Genomic DNA, 14,012 nt, shown 5'->3' on the forward strand with positions numbered 1-14,012 from the left:
ACCAGGGCCAAACACCCATAGTCAGCCCCCTCTCCCATCTGTCCCTGTAACTAAGACAGTCTCATATCCATAGTCAGCCCCCTCTCCCATCTGTCCCTGTAACTAAGGCAGTCTCATATCCATAGCCAGCCCCCTCTCCCATCTGTCCCTGTAACTAAGGCAGTCTCATATCCATAGCCAAGCCCCCGGGACACCCTCCCATTCCTCCACCGCCCACACCCAATCCTCCTCTCCTAGCCTTCCCCCTGACCAGAGCTCCCCTACTTGCCAACATCACCACTTTCTTCAGCAACATCCCCTCCCTGCACCAAAACGTCAACGCAGGAGAAGAGGTAGCAGGAGTCGTGCCCTAGTCAAACTCAGGTGGAGTCAAACGCCTCCGACTATATTACACATTAAAGTTCCTGGACAATATGATGCAGATGATGCAGATGTTAAGCTACAGGACTGTTTTGCTAGCACAGACTGGAATATGTTCCGGGATTCATCCGATGGAATTGAGGAATATACCACATCAGACCCCAACTAGAGGCCATGTATTACAGGCAACATCCACACTGAGCAATAGGGGAGAGCTGCCGGTCTCACCCAGACGGTTATAAGAAGTTCTGCTATGCCCTCCGACGAACCATCAAACAGGCAAAGCAGTCAACACAGGACTAAGATTGAATCCTACTACACCGGCTCCGATGCTCGTCGGATGTGGCAGGGTTTGCAAACAATTCGGACTACAAAGGGAAGCCCAGCCGTGAGCAGCCCAGTTGCACAAGCCTACCAGATGAGCTAAACTACTTCTATGCCCGCTTCGAGGCAAGGAACACTGAAGCATGCATGAGAACACCAGCTGTTCAGCACGACTGTATGATCACGCTCTCCGTAGCCAATGTGAGTAAAATACCTTTAAAAGGTCAACAGGTCACAAGGCCGCAGGGATTAACAGGATGTGCACTCGGTGCACTCAGAGCATGCATTGACCAACAGTCAAGTGTCTTCACTGACATTTTAAACCTGTCCCTGATCGAGTCTGTAATACCTACATGTTTTAAGCAGACCACCATAGTTCCTGTGCCCAAGAACACTAAGGTAACCTGCCTTATGTCTGTAGCCATGAAGAGCTTTGAAAGGCTGGTTATGGCTCAAATCAACACCATCATACCAGAAACCATAGACCCACTCCAACTTGCATACCGCCCCAACAGATCCACAGATTACGCAATCTCTATTGTACTCCACACTGCCTTTTCCCACCTGGACAAAAGGAACACCTACAGTATGTGAGAATGCAGCTAAGCGTTCAATACCATAGTGCCCTCAAAGCTCACCACTAAGCTAAGGAACCTGGGACTAAACACCTTCCTCTTCAAAATTAAGTCTGTTACCTAAGATTAGCAAAAATCCCCCTTTACTGGCTCAAACAGCCAACCAATCATCCTATTACCAACCCTTAGTAAACTTTATTGGAATAAAAATGTGTTTGACCAGATACAATGATATTTCAGAGTAAAGAAATGAAAAACATATTTTCAGTACTCTAATAGGGAAAGGTTTTCAACATGTATGGCACTTACAGAAATGACTGATGATTGGCTGAGAGAAATTTATAACAAAAAGATTGTGGGAGGTGTTTTGTTTGACCTCATTGATCATAATCTGCTTATGGAAAAACATAGGTGTTATGGCTTTACACCCCCTGCTATAATGTGGATAAAGAGTTATTTGTGTCTAACAGAACACATTTCAGAAGGTTGTTAAATACTGTGTATGTGTGATGATTGTTCTGGGCCTCTCCCAGTCTCCATGCCATTTCAGAAGGTTGTTAATGTGTCTGTGTGATGATTGTTCTGGTCCTCTCCCAGTCTCCATGCCATTTCAGAAGGTTGTTAATGTGTATTTGTGTTGATTGTTCTGGTCCTCTCCCAGTCTCCATGCCATTTCAGAAGGTTGTTAATGTGTATGTGTGTTGATTGTTCTGGTCCTCTCCCAGTCTCCATGCCATTTCAGAAGGTTGTTAATGTGTATGTGTGATGATTGTTCTGGGCCTCTCCCAGTCTCCATGCCATTTCAGAAGGTTGTTAATGTGTCTGTGTGTTGATTGTTCTGGGCCTCTCCCAGTCTCCATGCCATTTCAGAAGGTTGTTAATGTGTCTGTGTGTTGATTGTTCTGGGCCTCTCCCAGTCTCCATGCCATTTCAGAAGGTTGTTAATGTGTCTGTGTGTTGATTGTTCTGGTCCTCTCCCAGTCTCCATGCCATTTCAGAAGGTTGTTAATGTGTATTTGTGTTGATTGTTCTGGTCCTCTCCCAGTCTCCATGCCATTTCAGAAGGTTGTTAATGTGTATGTGTGTTGATTGTTCTGGTCCTCTCCCAGTCTCCATGCCATTTCAGAAGGTTGTTAATGTGTCTGTGTGATGATTGTTCTGGTCCTCTCCCAGTCTCCTTGCCATTTCAGAAGGTTGTTAATGTGTCTGTGTGTTGATTGTTCTGGTCCTCTCCCAGTCTCCATGCCATTTCAGAAGGTTGTTAATGTGTATGTGTGTTGATTGTTCTGGGCCTCTCCCAGTCTCCATACCATTTCAGAAGGTTGTTAATGTGTCTGTGTGTTGATTGTTCTGGGCCTCTCCCAGTCTCCATGCCATTTCAGAAGGTTGTTAATGTGTCTGTGTGTTGATTGTTCTGGTCCTCTCCCAGTCTCCATGCCATTTCAGAAGGTTGTTAATGTGTCTGTGTGTTGATTGTTCTGGTCCTCTCCCAGTCTCCATGCCCAGGGGTTCAGTGGTACCGCCGGCCGCACCAGTAGTCTGACCCAGCCTGGGACCCAGTTCAGCACCAAGGACCGAGACAACGACCGCTGTTCCTGCAAGTGTGCCCAGATGTCTTCTGGAGGTACAGGCTCTGAGGCCCTCACTTTCATTAACAGGTTTCCATGCAGCTGTTTTCTGCTAGTCAAGTACGTACCAGATGAAGCATGTCAGGCCTGACGGAAACAGAACATTTCTCGGTAAACAAATCAAATGTCAATGAAACAAAACGAGTTTGACAAGGTGGTGTTATTTTATTTTTTGCTGGTAAAAATTAATTAAGCGAGAAATGTCAGTGGAGATGCTTTTATGTGGAAATATTGATATAATATCCGTCATGTGGAAGTAAACTTGGAATCACATAATGACGTGTTGTGTGGTCATCCAACTCAGGAAAACCATGCCGTTTGTTAGGCTACAGATGAAGTAAATGATGATGACCTTCCCAGGGTGGTGAAAGAGCACGGTGATGAGCGTGATGCTCCTTTATGATAAATATCCAGAGTCTCATTCTGGTGACATGATGATCCATGCTTGGCTGCTGTTTGACAAATGTTTTTTGTTGTCCATAATAATGTCGTCAGGAAGGCTGCTGTTGGTTAGAGTGTACGTGCCAGAGGGGGCACAATCACAATTGTTTTTGTGAGAAAACTATCAGTAAAGTTGAAAATGCGATGGAAACTCATTTAACAATGTATTTTTCATTCGGTTCATTGGAATATAACCTCAAGTGCACTACACAGAGCCTCTACCTTCCCTCCTCCTACTCTATCCTCTACCTTCCCTCCTGCTACTCTATCCTCTACCTTCCCTCCTGCTACTCTATCCTCTACCTTCCCTACTCTATCCTCTACCTTCCCTCCTGCTACTCTATCCTCTACCTTCCCTCCTGCTACTCTATCCTCTACCTTCCCTACTCTATCCTCTACCTTCCCTCCTGCTACTCTATCCTCTACCTTCCCTCCTCCTACTCTAGCCTCTACCTTCCCTCCTGCTACTCTATCCTCTACCTTCCCTCCTGCTACTCTATCCTCTACCTTCCCTACTCTATCCTCTACCTTCCCTCCTGCTACTCTATCCTCTACCTTCCCTCCTGCTACTCTATCCTCTACCTTCCCTACTCTATCCTCTACCTTCCCTCCTGCTACTCTATCCTCTACCTTCCCTCCTCCTACTCTAGCCTCTACCTTCCCTCCTGCTACTCTATCCTCTACCTTCCCTCCTCCTACTCTAGCCTCTACCTTCCCTACTCTATCCTCTACCTTCCCTCCTCCTACTCTATCCTCTACCTTCCCTACTCTATCCTCTACCTTCCCTCCTCCTACTCTAGCCTCTACCTTCCCTCCTCCTACTCTATCCTCTACCTTCCCTACTCTATCCTCTACCTTCCCTCCTCCTACTCTAGCCTCTACCTTCCCTCCTGCTACTCTATCCTCTACCTTCCCTCCTGCTCCTCTATCCTCTACCTTCCCTACTCTATCCTCTATCTTCCCTCCTCCCACTCTATCCTCTACCTTCCCTCCTCCTACTCTAGCCTCTACCTTCCCTCCTGCTACTCTATCCTCTACCTTCCCTCCTGCTACTCTATCCTCTACCTTCCCTACTCTATCCTCTACCTTCCCTCCTGCTACTCTAGCCTCTACCTTCCCTACTCTATCCTCTACCTTCCCTCCTCCTACTCTATCCTCTACCTTCCCTACTCTATCCTCTACCTTCCCTCCTCCTACTCTAGCCTCTACCTTCCCTACTCTATCCTCTACCTTCCCTCCTCCTACTCTATCCTCTACCTTCCCTACTCTATCCTCTACCTTCCCTCCTCCTACTCTATCCTCTACCTTCCCTACTCTATCCTCTACCTTCCCTCCTCCTACTCTATCCTCTACCTTCCCTACTCTATCCTCTACCTTCCCTCCTCCTACTCTAGCCTCTACCTTCCCTCCTCCTACTCTATCCTCTACCTTCCCTACTCTATCCTCTACCTTCCCTCCTCCTACTCTAGCCTCTACCTTCCCTCCTGCTACTCTATCCTCTACCTTCCCTCCTGCTCCTCTATCCTCTACCTTCCCTACTCTATCCTCTATCTTCCCTCCTCCCACTCTATCCTCTACCTTCCCTCCCCCTACTCTAGCCTCTACCTTCCCTCCTGCTACTCTATCCTCTACCTTCCCTCCTGCTACTCTATCCTCTACCTTCCCTACTCTATCCTCTACCTTCCCTCCTGCTACTCTAGCCTCTACCTTCCCTACTCTATCCTCTACCTTCCCTCCTCCTACTCTATCCTCTACCTTCCCTACTCTATCCTCTACCTTCCCTCCTCCTACTCTAGCCTCTACCTTCCCTACTCTATCCTCTACCTTCCCTCCTCCTACTCTAGCCTCTACCTTCCCTCCTCCTACTCTATCCTCTACCTTCCCTACTCTATCCTCTACCTTCCCTCCTCCTACTCTAGCCTCTACCTTCCCTCCTGCTACTCTATCCTCTACCTTCCCTCCTGCTCCTCTATCCTCTACCTTCCCTACTCTATCCTCTATCTTCCCTCCTCCCACTCTATCCTCTACCTTCCCTCCTCCTACTCTAGCCTCTACCTTCCCTCCTGCTACTCTATCCTCTACCTTCCCTCCTGCTACTCTATCCTCTACCTTCCCTACTCTATCCTCTACCTTCCCTCCTGCTACTCTATCCTCTACCTTCCCTCCTCCTACTCTAGCCTCTACCTTCCCTCCTGCTACTCTATCCTCTACCTTCCCTCCTGCTACTCTATCCTCTACCTTCCCTACTCTATCCTCTACCTTCTCTCCTGCTACACTATCCTCTGCCTTCCCTCCTGCTACTCTATCCTCTACCTTCCCTCATCCTACTCTATCCTCTACCTTCCCTCCTGCTACTCTATCCTCTACCTTCCCTCCTCCTACTCTAGCCTCTACCTTCCCTCCTGCTACTCTATCCTCTACCTTCCCTCCTGCTACTCTATCCTCTACCTTCCCTACTCTATCCTCTACCTTCCCTCCTCCTACTCTAGCCTCTACCTTCCCTCCTGCTACTCTATCCTCTACCTTCCCTCCTGCTACTCTATCCTCTACCTTCCCTACTCTATCCTCTACCTTCTCTCCTGCTACACTATCCTCTGCCTTCCCTCCTGCTACTCTATCCTCTACCTTCCCTCATCCTACTCTACCCTCTACCTTCCCTCCTCCTACTCAATCCTCTACCTTCCCTCCTCCTACTCTATCCTCTACCTCCCCTCCCCTATCCTCTACCTTCCCTACTCTATCCTCTACCTCCCCTCCCCTATCCTCTACCTTCCCTACTCTATCCTCTACCTTCCCTACTCTATCCTACTCTGTCCGCTATCTTCCCTCCTCCTACTCTGTCCTCTACCTTCCCCCCTCCTACTCTATCCTCTACCTTCCCTCCTCCTACTCTATCCTCTACCTTCCCTCCTCCTACTCTATCGTCTAGCGTACCTCCTCCTTCTCTATCCTCTACCTTCCCTCCTCCTACTCTATCCTCTACCTTCCCTCCTCCTACTCTATCCTCTACCTTCCGTCCTCCTCCTCTATCCTCTACCTTCCCTCCTAATACTCTATACTTTGCCTTCGCTCCTCCTTCTCTATCTTCTACCTTCCGTCCTCCTACTCTATCCTCTACTTTCCCTCCTCTATCCTCTACCTTCCCTCCTCTGCTCTATCCTCTACCTTCCCTCCTCTGCTCTATCCTCTACCTTCCCTCCTCTATCCCCTACCTTCCCTCCTCTATCCTCTACCTTCCCTCCTCCTACTCTATCCTCTAACTTCCCTCCTCTATCCTCTATCTTCCCTCCTCCTACTCTATCCTCTACCTTCCCTCCTCCTACTCTATCCTCTACCTTCCCTCCTCTATCCTCTACCTTCCCTCCTCTATCCTCTACCTTCCCTCCTCTGCTCTATCCTCTACCTTCCCTCCTCTGCTCTATCCTCTACCTTCTCTCCTGCTACTTGATACCATTTTTTTTAAATAAACGTTTTACTGGTCTGACTATATTGTTCATCCTTTGTTTAGCCTCATGTTTTCCTCTTGTAAAGTTGTACATAAACATGAAATGGCTTAGTTTGACCTTTATTTGACCACACAACCTCCTTTTTCCTCTTTGGTGTAATCTCTCTCTTCCTGACCCCTGACCTTTCCCCTCTCCACTAGGTTGGGGGTTTGAGGCGTCTGGTCTATCTGCCCTCTCTCTCTCTCTTCTTGACCCCCGACCTTTCCCCTCTCCTCTAGGTTGGGGGTTTGAGGCGTCTGGTCCATCTGCCCTCTCTCTCTCTCTTCCTGACCCCTGACCTTTCCCCTCTCCACTAGGTTGGGGGTTTGAGGCGTGTAGTCCATCTGCCCTCTCTCTCTTCCTGACCCCCGACCTTTCCCCTCTCCACTAGGTTGGGGGTTTGAGGCGTGTAGTCCTGCTGCCCCCTCTCTCTCTTCCTGACCCCTGACCTTTCCCCTCTCCACTAGGTTGGGGGTTTGAGGCGTCTGGTCCATCTGCCCTCTCTCTCTCTCTCCCTGACCCCCGACCTTTCCCCTCTCCACTAGGTTGGCGGTTTGAGGCGTGTAATCCATCTGCCCTCTCTCTCTCTCTTCGTGATCCCCGACCTTTCCCCTCTCCACTAGGTTGGCGGTTTGAGGCGTGTAGTCCAACTGCCCTCTCTCTCTCTCTTCCTGACCTCTGACCTCTCCCCTCTCCACTAGGTTGGAGGTTTGAGGCGTCTGGTCCATCTGCCCTCTCTCTCTCTCTTCCTGACCCCCGACCTCTCCACTAGGTTGGGGGTTTGAGGCGTCTGGTCCATCTGCCCTCTCTCTCTCTCTTCCTGACCCCTGACCTCTCCCCTCTCCACTAGGTTGGGGGTTTGAGGCGTGTAGTCCCGCTGCCCCCTCTCTTCCTGACCCCCGACCTTTCCCCTCTCCACTAGGTTGGTGGTTTGAGGCTTGTAGTCCCGCTGCCCCCTCTCTCTCTTCCTGACCCCCGACCTTTCCCCTCTCCACTAGGTTGGGGGTTTGAGGCGTCTGGTCCATCTGCCCTCTCTCTCTCTCTTCCTGACCCCTGACCTCTCCCCTCTCCACTAGGTTGGTGGTTTGAGGTGTGTAGTCCCGCTGCCCCCTCTCTGTCTTCCTGACCCCAGACCTCTCCCCTCTCCACTAGGTTGGTGGTTTGAGGCTTGTGGTCCCTCCAACCTGAACGGTATCTACTACTCTGGCGTCTCCAACGTGGTCCGTTACAACGGCATCAAGTGGTACTACTGGAAAGGACCCAGCCTCATGACTACAGTGACCACCATGATGGTTCGACCCGCAGGCTTCTGAGGCATAACGGCGGCGATCGCCATTGACGTCACCCCGACTGACTGAATCACAGACTGATATGAGCACTTCTCGAATAATGATGTTTGCCAGACATGTGGAATATGATACTTGAGTGGAGGTTTTTAGAGGTTTTTAATTGACTGTGTTTGAAAAGAACAGATCTGTTATTTTCTGAAATGTATTCCGTCTTAAAAACATTTTCCCGCTGAAATGGCACACAGGCCAACGTAAATGTGTGTTTTATAATGGGATTGTACATATATTGTAGATGCATAATGGTATATTATGGCTTACTGCTACTCCACTTTCACTTTCAATGTCCAGAAAACTTTAACAGCTTCTTCCTGACTGTTTCCCGCTATGCCACTCAGAGATGCTTGTAAAACCCTTTTTTTTAAGGAGATGATTATCCTCATAAAAGTGCATGATAAATAAACACAGGTGTTTCTACAAGCATATTTACTTTCCCAAATGTATATTTGTGATAGAAGGTAAAAATCATAATTTTATAGAAAAAAAAGCTAAATAAAATAACAAAAAAAATGTAGTGGTGTTTTGCTCCATCTACTCACTACGTCACTGTCTCCATCTACTCACTACGTCACTGTCTCCATCTACTGACTACGTCACCGTCTCCATCTACTCACTACGTCACCGTCTCCATCTACTCACTACGTCACCGGCTCCGTCTACTCACTACGTCACCGTCTCCGTCTACTCACTACGTCACCGTATCCGTCTACTCACTACGTCACCGTCTCCATCTACTCACTACGTCACAGTCTCCATCTACTCACTACGTCACCGTCTCCATCTACTCACTACGTCACCGTCTCCATCTACTCACTACGTCACCGGCTCCATCTACTCACTACGTCACCGTCTCCGTCTACTCACTACGTCACCGTCTCCGTCTACTCACTACGTCACCCTCTCCGTCTACTCACTACGTCACCGTATCCGTCTACTCACTACGTCACCGTCTCCATCTACTCACTGCGTCACCGTCTCCATCTACTCACTACGTCACCGTCTCCATCTACTCACTACGTCACCGTCTCCATCTACTCACTACGTCACCGTCTCCATCTACTCACTACGTCACCGTCTCCATCTACTCACTACGTCACCGTCTACTCACTACGTCACCGGCTCCATCTCCTCACTACGTCACCTTCTACTCACTACGTCACCGTCTCCGTCTACTCACTACGTCACCGTCTCCATCTACTCACTACGTCACCGTCTCCGTCTACTCACTACGTCACCGTCTCCGTCTACTCACTACGTCACCATCTCCGTCTACTCACTACGTCACCGTCTCCATCTACTCACTACGTCACCGTCTCCATCTACTCACTACGTCACCGTCTCCATCTACTCACTACGTCACCGTCTCCATCTACTCACTACGTCACCGTCTCCGTCTACTCACTACGTCACCGTCTCCGTCTACTCACTACGTCACCGTCTCCGTCTACTCACTACGTCATCGTCTCCATCTACTCACTACGTCACCGTCTCCATCTACTCACTACGTCACCTTCAACTCACTACGTCACCGGCTCCTCACTACGTCACCGTCTCCATCTGCTCACTACGTCACCGTCTCCATCTACTCACTACGTCACCGTCTACTCACTACGTCACCGTCTCCATCTACTCACTACTTCACCGTCTACTCACTACGTCACCGGCTCCATCTCCTCACTACGTCACCTTCTACTCACTACGTCACCGTCTCCGTCTACTCACTACGTCACCATCTCCGTCTACTCACTACGTCACCGTCTCCGTCTACTCACTACGTCACCGTCTCCGTCTACTCACTATGTCACCGTCTCCATCTACTCACTACGTCACCATCTCCGTCTACTCACTACGTCACCGGCTCCATCTACTCACTACGTCACCGTTTCCATCTACTCACTACGTCTCCGTCTCCATCTACTCACTACGTCACCGGCTCCATCTACTCACTACGTCACCGGTTCCATCTACTCTACTACGTCACCGGCTCCTCACTACGTCACCTTCTACTCACTACGTCACCGGCTCCTCACTACGTCACCGGCTCCATCTCCTCACTACGTCACCTTCTACTCACTACGTCACCGGCTCCTCACTACGTCACCGGCTCCATCTACTCACTACGTCACCGGTTCCATCTACTCTACTACGTCACCGGCTCCTCACTACGTCACCTTCTACTCACTACGTCACCGGCTCCTCACTACGTCACCGGTTCCATCTACTCTACTACGTCACCGTCTCCTCACTACGTCACCTTCAACTCACTACGTCACCGGCTCCTCACTACGTCACCGTCTCCATCTGCTCACTACGTCACCGTCTCCATCTACTCACTACGTCACCGTCTACTCACTACGTCACCGTCTCCATCTACTCACTACGTCACCGTCTACTCACTACGTCACCGGCTCCATCTCCTCACTACGTCACCTTCTACTCACTACGTCACCGTCTCCGTCTACTCACTACGTCACCGTCTCCGTCTACTCACTACGTCACCGTCTCCGTCTACTCACTATGTCACCGTCTCCATCTACTCACTACGTCACCGTCTCCGTCTACTCACTACGTCAAGGTCTCCATCTACTCACTACGTCACCGTCTCCATCTACTCACTACGTCACCGTCTCCGTCTACTCATTACGTCACCGTCTCCATCTACTCACTACGTCACCGTCTCCATCTACTCACTACGTCACTGTCTCCATCTACTCACTACGTCACCGTCTCCGTCTACTCACTACGTCACCGTCTCCGTCTACTCACTACGTCACCGTCTCCGTCTACTCACTACGTCACCGTCTCCGTCTACTCACTACGTCACCGTCTCCGTCTACTCACTACGTCACCGTCTCCGTCTACTCACTACGTCACCGTCTCCGTCTACTCACTACGTCACCGTCTCCATCTACTCACTACGTCACCGTCTCCATCTACTCACTACGTCACCGTCTCCGTCTACTCACTACGTCACCGTCTCCGTCTACTCACTACATCACCATCTCCGTCTACTCACTACGTCACCTTCTACTCACTACGTCACCTTCTACTCACTACGTCACCGTCTCCGTCTACTCACTACGTCACCGTCTCCATCTACTCACTACGTCACCGTCTCCATCTACTCACTACGTCACCGTCTCCGTCTACTCACTACGTCACCGTCTCCGTCTACTCACTACATCACCATCTCCGTCTACTCACTACGTCACCTTCTACTCACTACGTCACCTTCTACTCACTACGTCACCGTCTCCGTCTACTCACTACATCACCGTCTCCGTCTACTCACTACGTCACCTTCTACTCACTACGTCACCTTCTACTCACTACGTCACCGTCTACTCACTACGTCACCGTCTCCATCTACTCACTATGTCAACGTCTCCGTCTACTCACTACGTCACCGTCTCCATCTACTCACTAGTTCACCGTCTCCGTCTACTCACTACGTCACCGTCTCCATCTACTCACTATGTCACCGTCTCCATCTGCTCACTACGTCACCGTCTCCATCTACTCACTACGTCACCGTCTACTCACTACGTCACCGTCTCCATCTACTCACTACGTCACCGTCTACTCACTACGTCACCGGCTCCATCTCCTCACTACGTCACCTTCTACTCACTACGTCACGTCTCCGTCTACTCACTACGTCACCGTCTCCATCTACTCACTACGTCACCGTCTCCGTCTACTCACTACGTCACCGTCTCCGTCTACTCACTACGTCACCGTCTCCATCTACTCACTACGTCACCGTCTCCGTCTACTCACTACGTCAAGGTCTCCATCTACTCACTACGTCACCGTCTCCATCTACTCACTACGTCACCGTCTCCGTCTACTCATTACGTCACCGTCTCCATCTACTCACTACGTCACCGTCTCCATCTACTCACTACGTCACCGTCTCCATCTACTCACTACGTCACTGTCTCCGTCTACTCACTACGTCACCGTCTCCGTCTACTCACTACGTCACCGTCTCCGTCTACTCACTACGTCACCGTCTCCATGTACTCACTACGTCACCGTCTCCATGTACTCACTACGTCACCGTCTCCATCTACTCACTACGTCACCGTCTCCGTCTACTCACTGCGTCACCGTCTCCGTCTACTCACTACGTCACCGTCTCCGTCTACTCACTACGTCACCGTCTCCGTCTACTCACTACGTCACCGTCTCCATCTACTCACTACGTCACCGTCTCCATCTACTCACTACGTCACCGTCTCCATCTACTCACTACGTCACCGTCTCCGTCTACTCACTACGTCACCGTCTCCGTCTACTCACTACGTCACCGTCTCCGTCTACTCACTACGTCACCGTCTCCATCTACTCACTACGTCACCGTCTCCATCTACTCACTACGTCACCTTCTACTCACTACGTCACCGTCTACTCACTACGTCACCGTCTCCGTCTACTCACTACGTCATTGTCTACTCACTACGTCACCGTCTCCATCTACTCACTACGTCACCGTCTCCGTCTACTCACTACGTCACCGTCTCATCTACTCACTACGTCACCGTCTCCATCTACTCACTACGTCACCGTCTCCATCTACTCACTATGTCAACGTCTCCGTCTACTCACTACGTCACCGTCTCCATCTACTCACTACGTCACCATCTCCGTCTACTCACTACGTCACCGTCTCCGTCTACTCACTACGTCACCGTCTCCATCTACTCACTACGTCACCGTCCCCATCTACTCACTACGTCACCGTCTCCATCTACTCACTACGTCACCGTCTCCATCTACTCACTACGTCACCGTCTCCATCTACTCACTACGTCACCGTCTCCATCTACTCACTACGTCACCGTCTCCATCTACTCACTACGTCACAGTCTCCATCTACTCACTACGTCACCTTCTCCGTCTACTCACTACGTCACCGTCTCCGTCTACTCACTACGTCACCGTCTCCTTCTACTCACTACGTCACCGTCTCCATCTACTCACTACGTCACCGTCTCCGTCTACTCACTACGTCACCGTCTCCGTCTACTCACTATGTCAACGTCTCCATCTACTCACTACGTCACCGTCTCCGTCTACTCACTACGTCACCGGCTCATCTACTCACTACGTCACCGTCTCCATCTACTCACTACGTCACCGTCTCCGTCTACTCACTACGTCACCGTCTCTGTCTACTCACTACGTCATTGTCTACTCACTACGTCACCGTCTCCATCTACTCACTACGTCACCGTCTCCGTCTACTCACTACGTCACCGTCTCCATCTACTCACTACGTCACCGTCTCCATCTACTCACTACGTCACCGTCTCCATCTACTCACTACGTCACCGTCTCCGTCTACTCACTACGTCACCGTCTCCGTCTACTCACTACGTCACCGTCTCCGTCTACTCACTACGTCACCCTTTCCGTCTACTCACTACGTCACCGTCTACTCACTACGTCACCGTCTCCATCTACTCACTATGTCAACGTCTCCGTCTACTCACTACGTCACCGTCTCCATCTACTCACTACGTCACCATCTCCGTCTACTCACTACGTCACCGTCTCCATCTACTCACTACGTCACCGTCTCCGTCTACTCACTACGTCACCGTCTCCGTCTACTCACTACGTCACCGTCTCCGTCTACTCACTACGTCACCGTCTCCATCTACTCACTACGTCACCGTCTCCATCTACTCACTACGTCACCGTCTCCGTCTACTCACTACGTCACCGTCTCCGTCTACTCACTACGTCACCGTCTCCATCTACTCACTACGTCACCGTCTCCGTCTACTCACTACGTCACCATCTCCGTCTACTCACTACGTCACCGTCTCCATCTACTCACTACGT

The 14,012-nt window shown here is 50.4% G+C and overlaps 1 protein-coding gene across 2 annotated transcripts in view; it reads left to right on the forward strand.

Moving 5' to 3' along the window:
- The window catches only part of LOC110515436 (angiopoietin-2), a 95,573-nt gene extending 86,989 nt beyond the window's left edge, over positions 1–8,584 (forward strand). The window contains exons 8-9 of one of the 2 annotated variants that reach the window (XM_036953648.1): positions 2,753–2,883; positions 7,966–8,584. In XM_036953648.1, coding sequence (XP_036809543.1) covers positions 2,753–2,883; positions 7,966–8,126 — 292 coding nt within the window. In that variant the 3' untranslated portion in view covers positions 8,127–8,584. Of the gene's footprint in view, positions 1–2,752; positions 2,884–7,735; positions 7,920–7,965 lie in introns of those variants that run through there. The other variant, XM_036953649.1, reaches the window with a different exon arrangement.
- The last annotated feature ends 5,428 nt before the right edge of the window (positions 8,585–14,012 follow it).

Source organism: Oncorhynchus mykiss, chromosome 18 (assembly GCF_013265735.2).
Source record: "Oncorhynchus mykiss isolate Arlee chromosome 18, USDA_OmykA_1.1, whole genome shotgun sequence".
In the NCBI taxonomy this organism is placed as follows: Eukaryota; Metazoa; Chordata; class Actinopteri; order Salmoniformes; family Salmonidae; genus Oncorhynchus; species Oncorhynchus mykiss.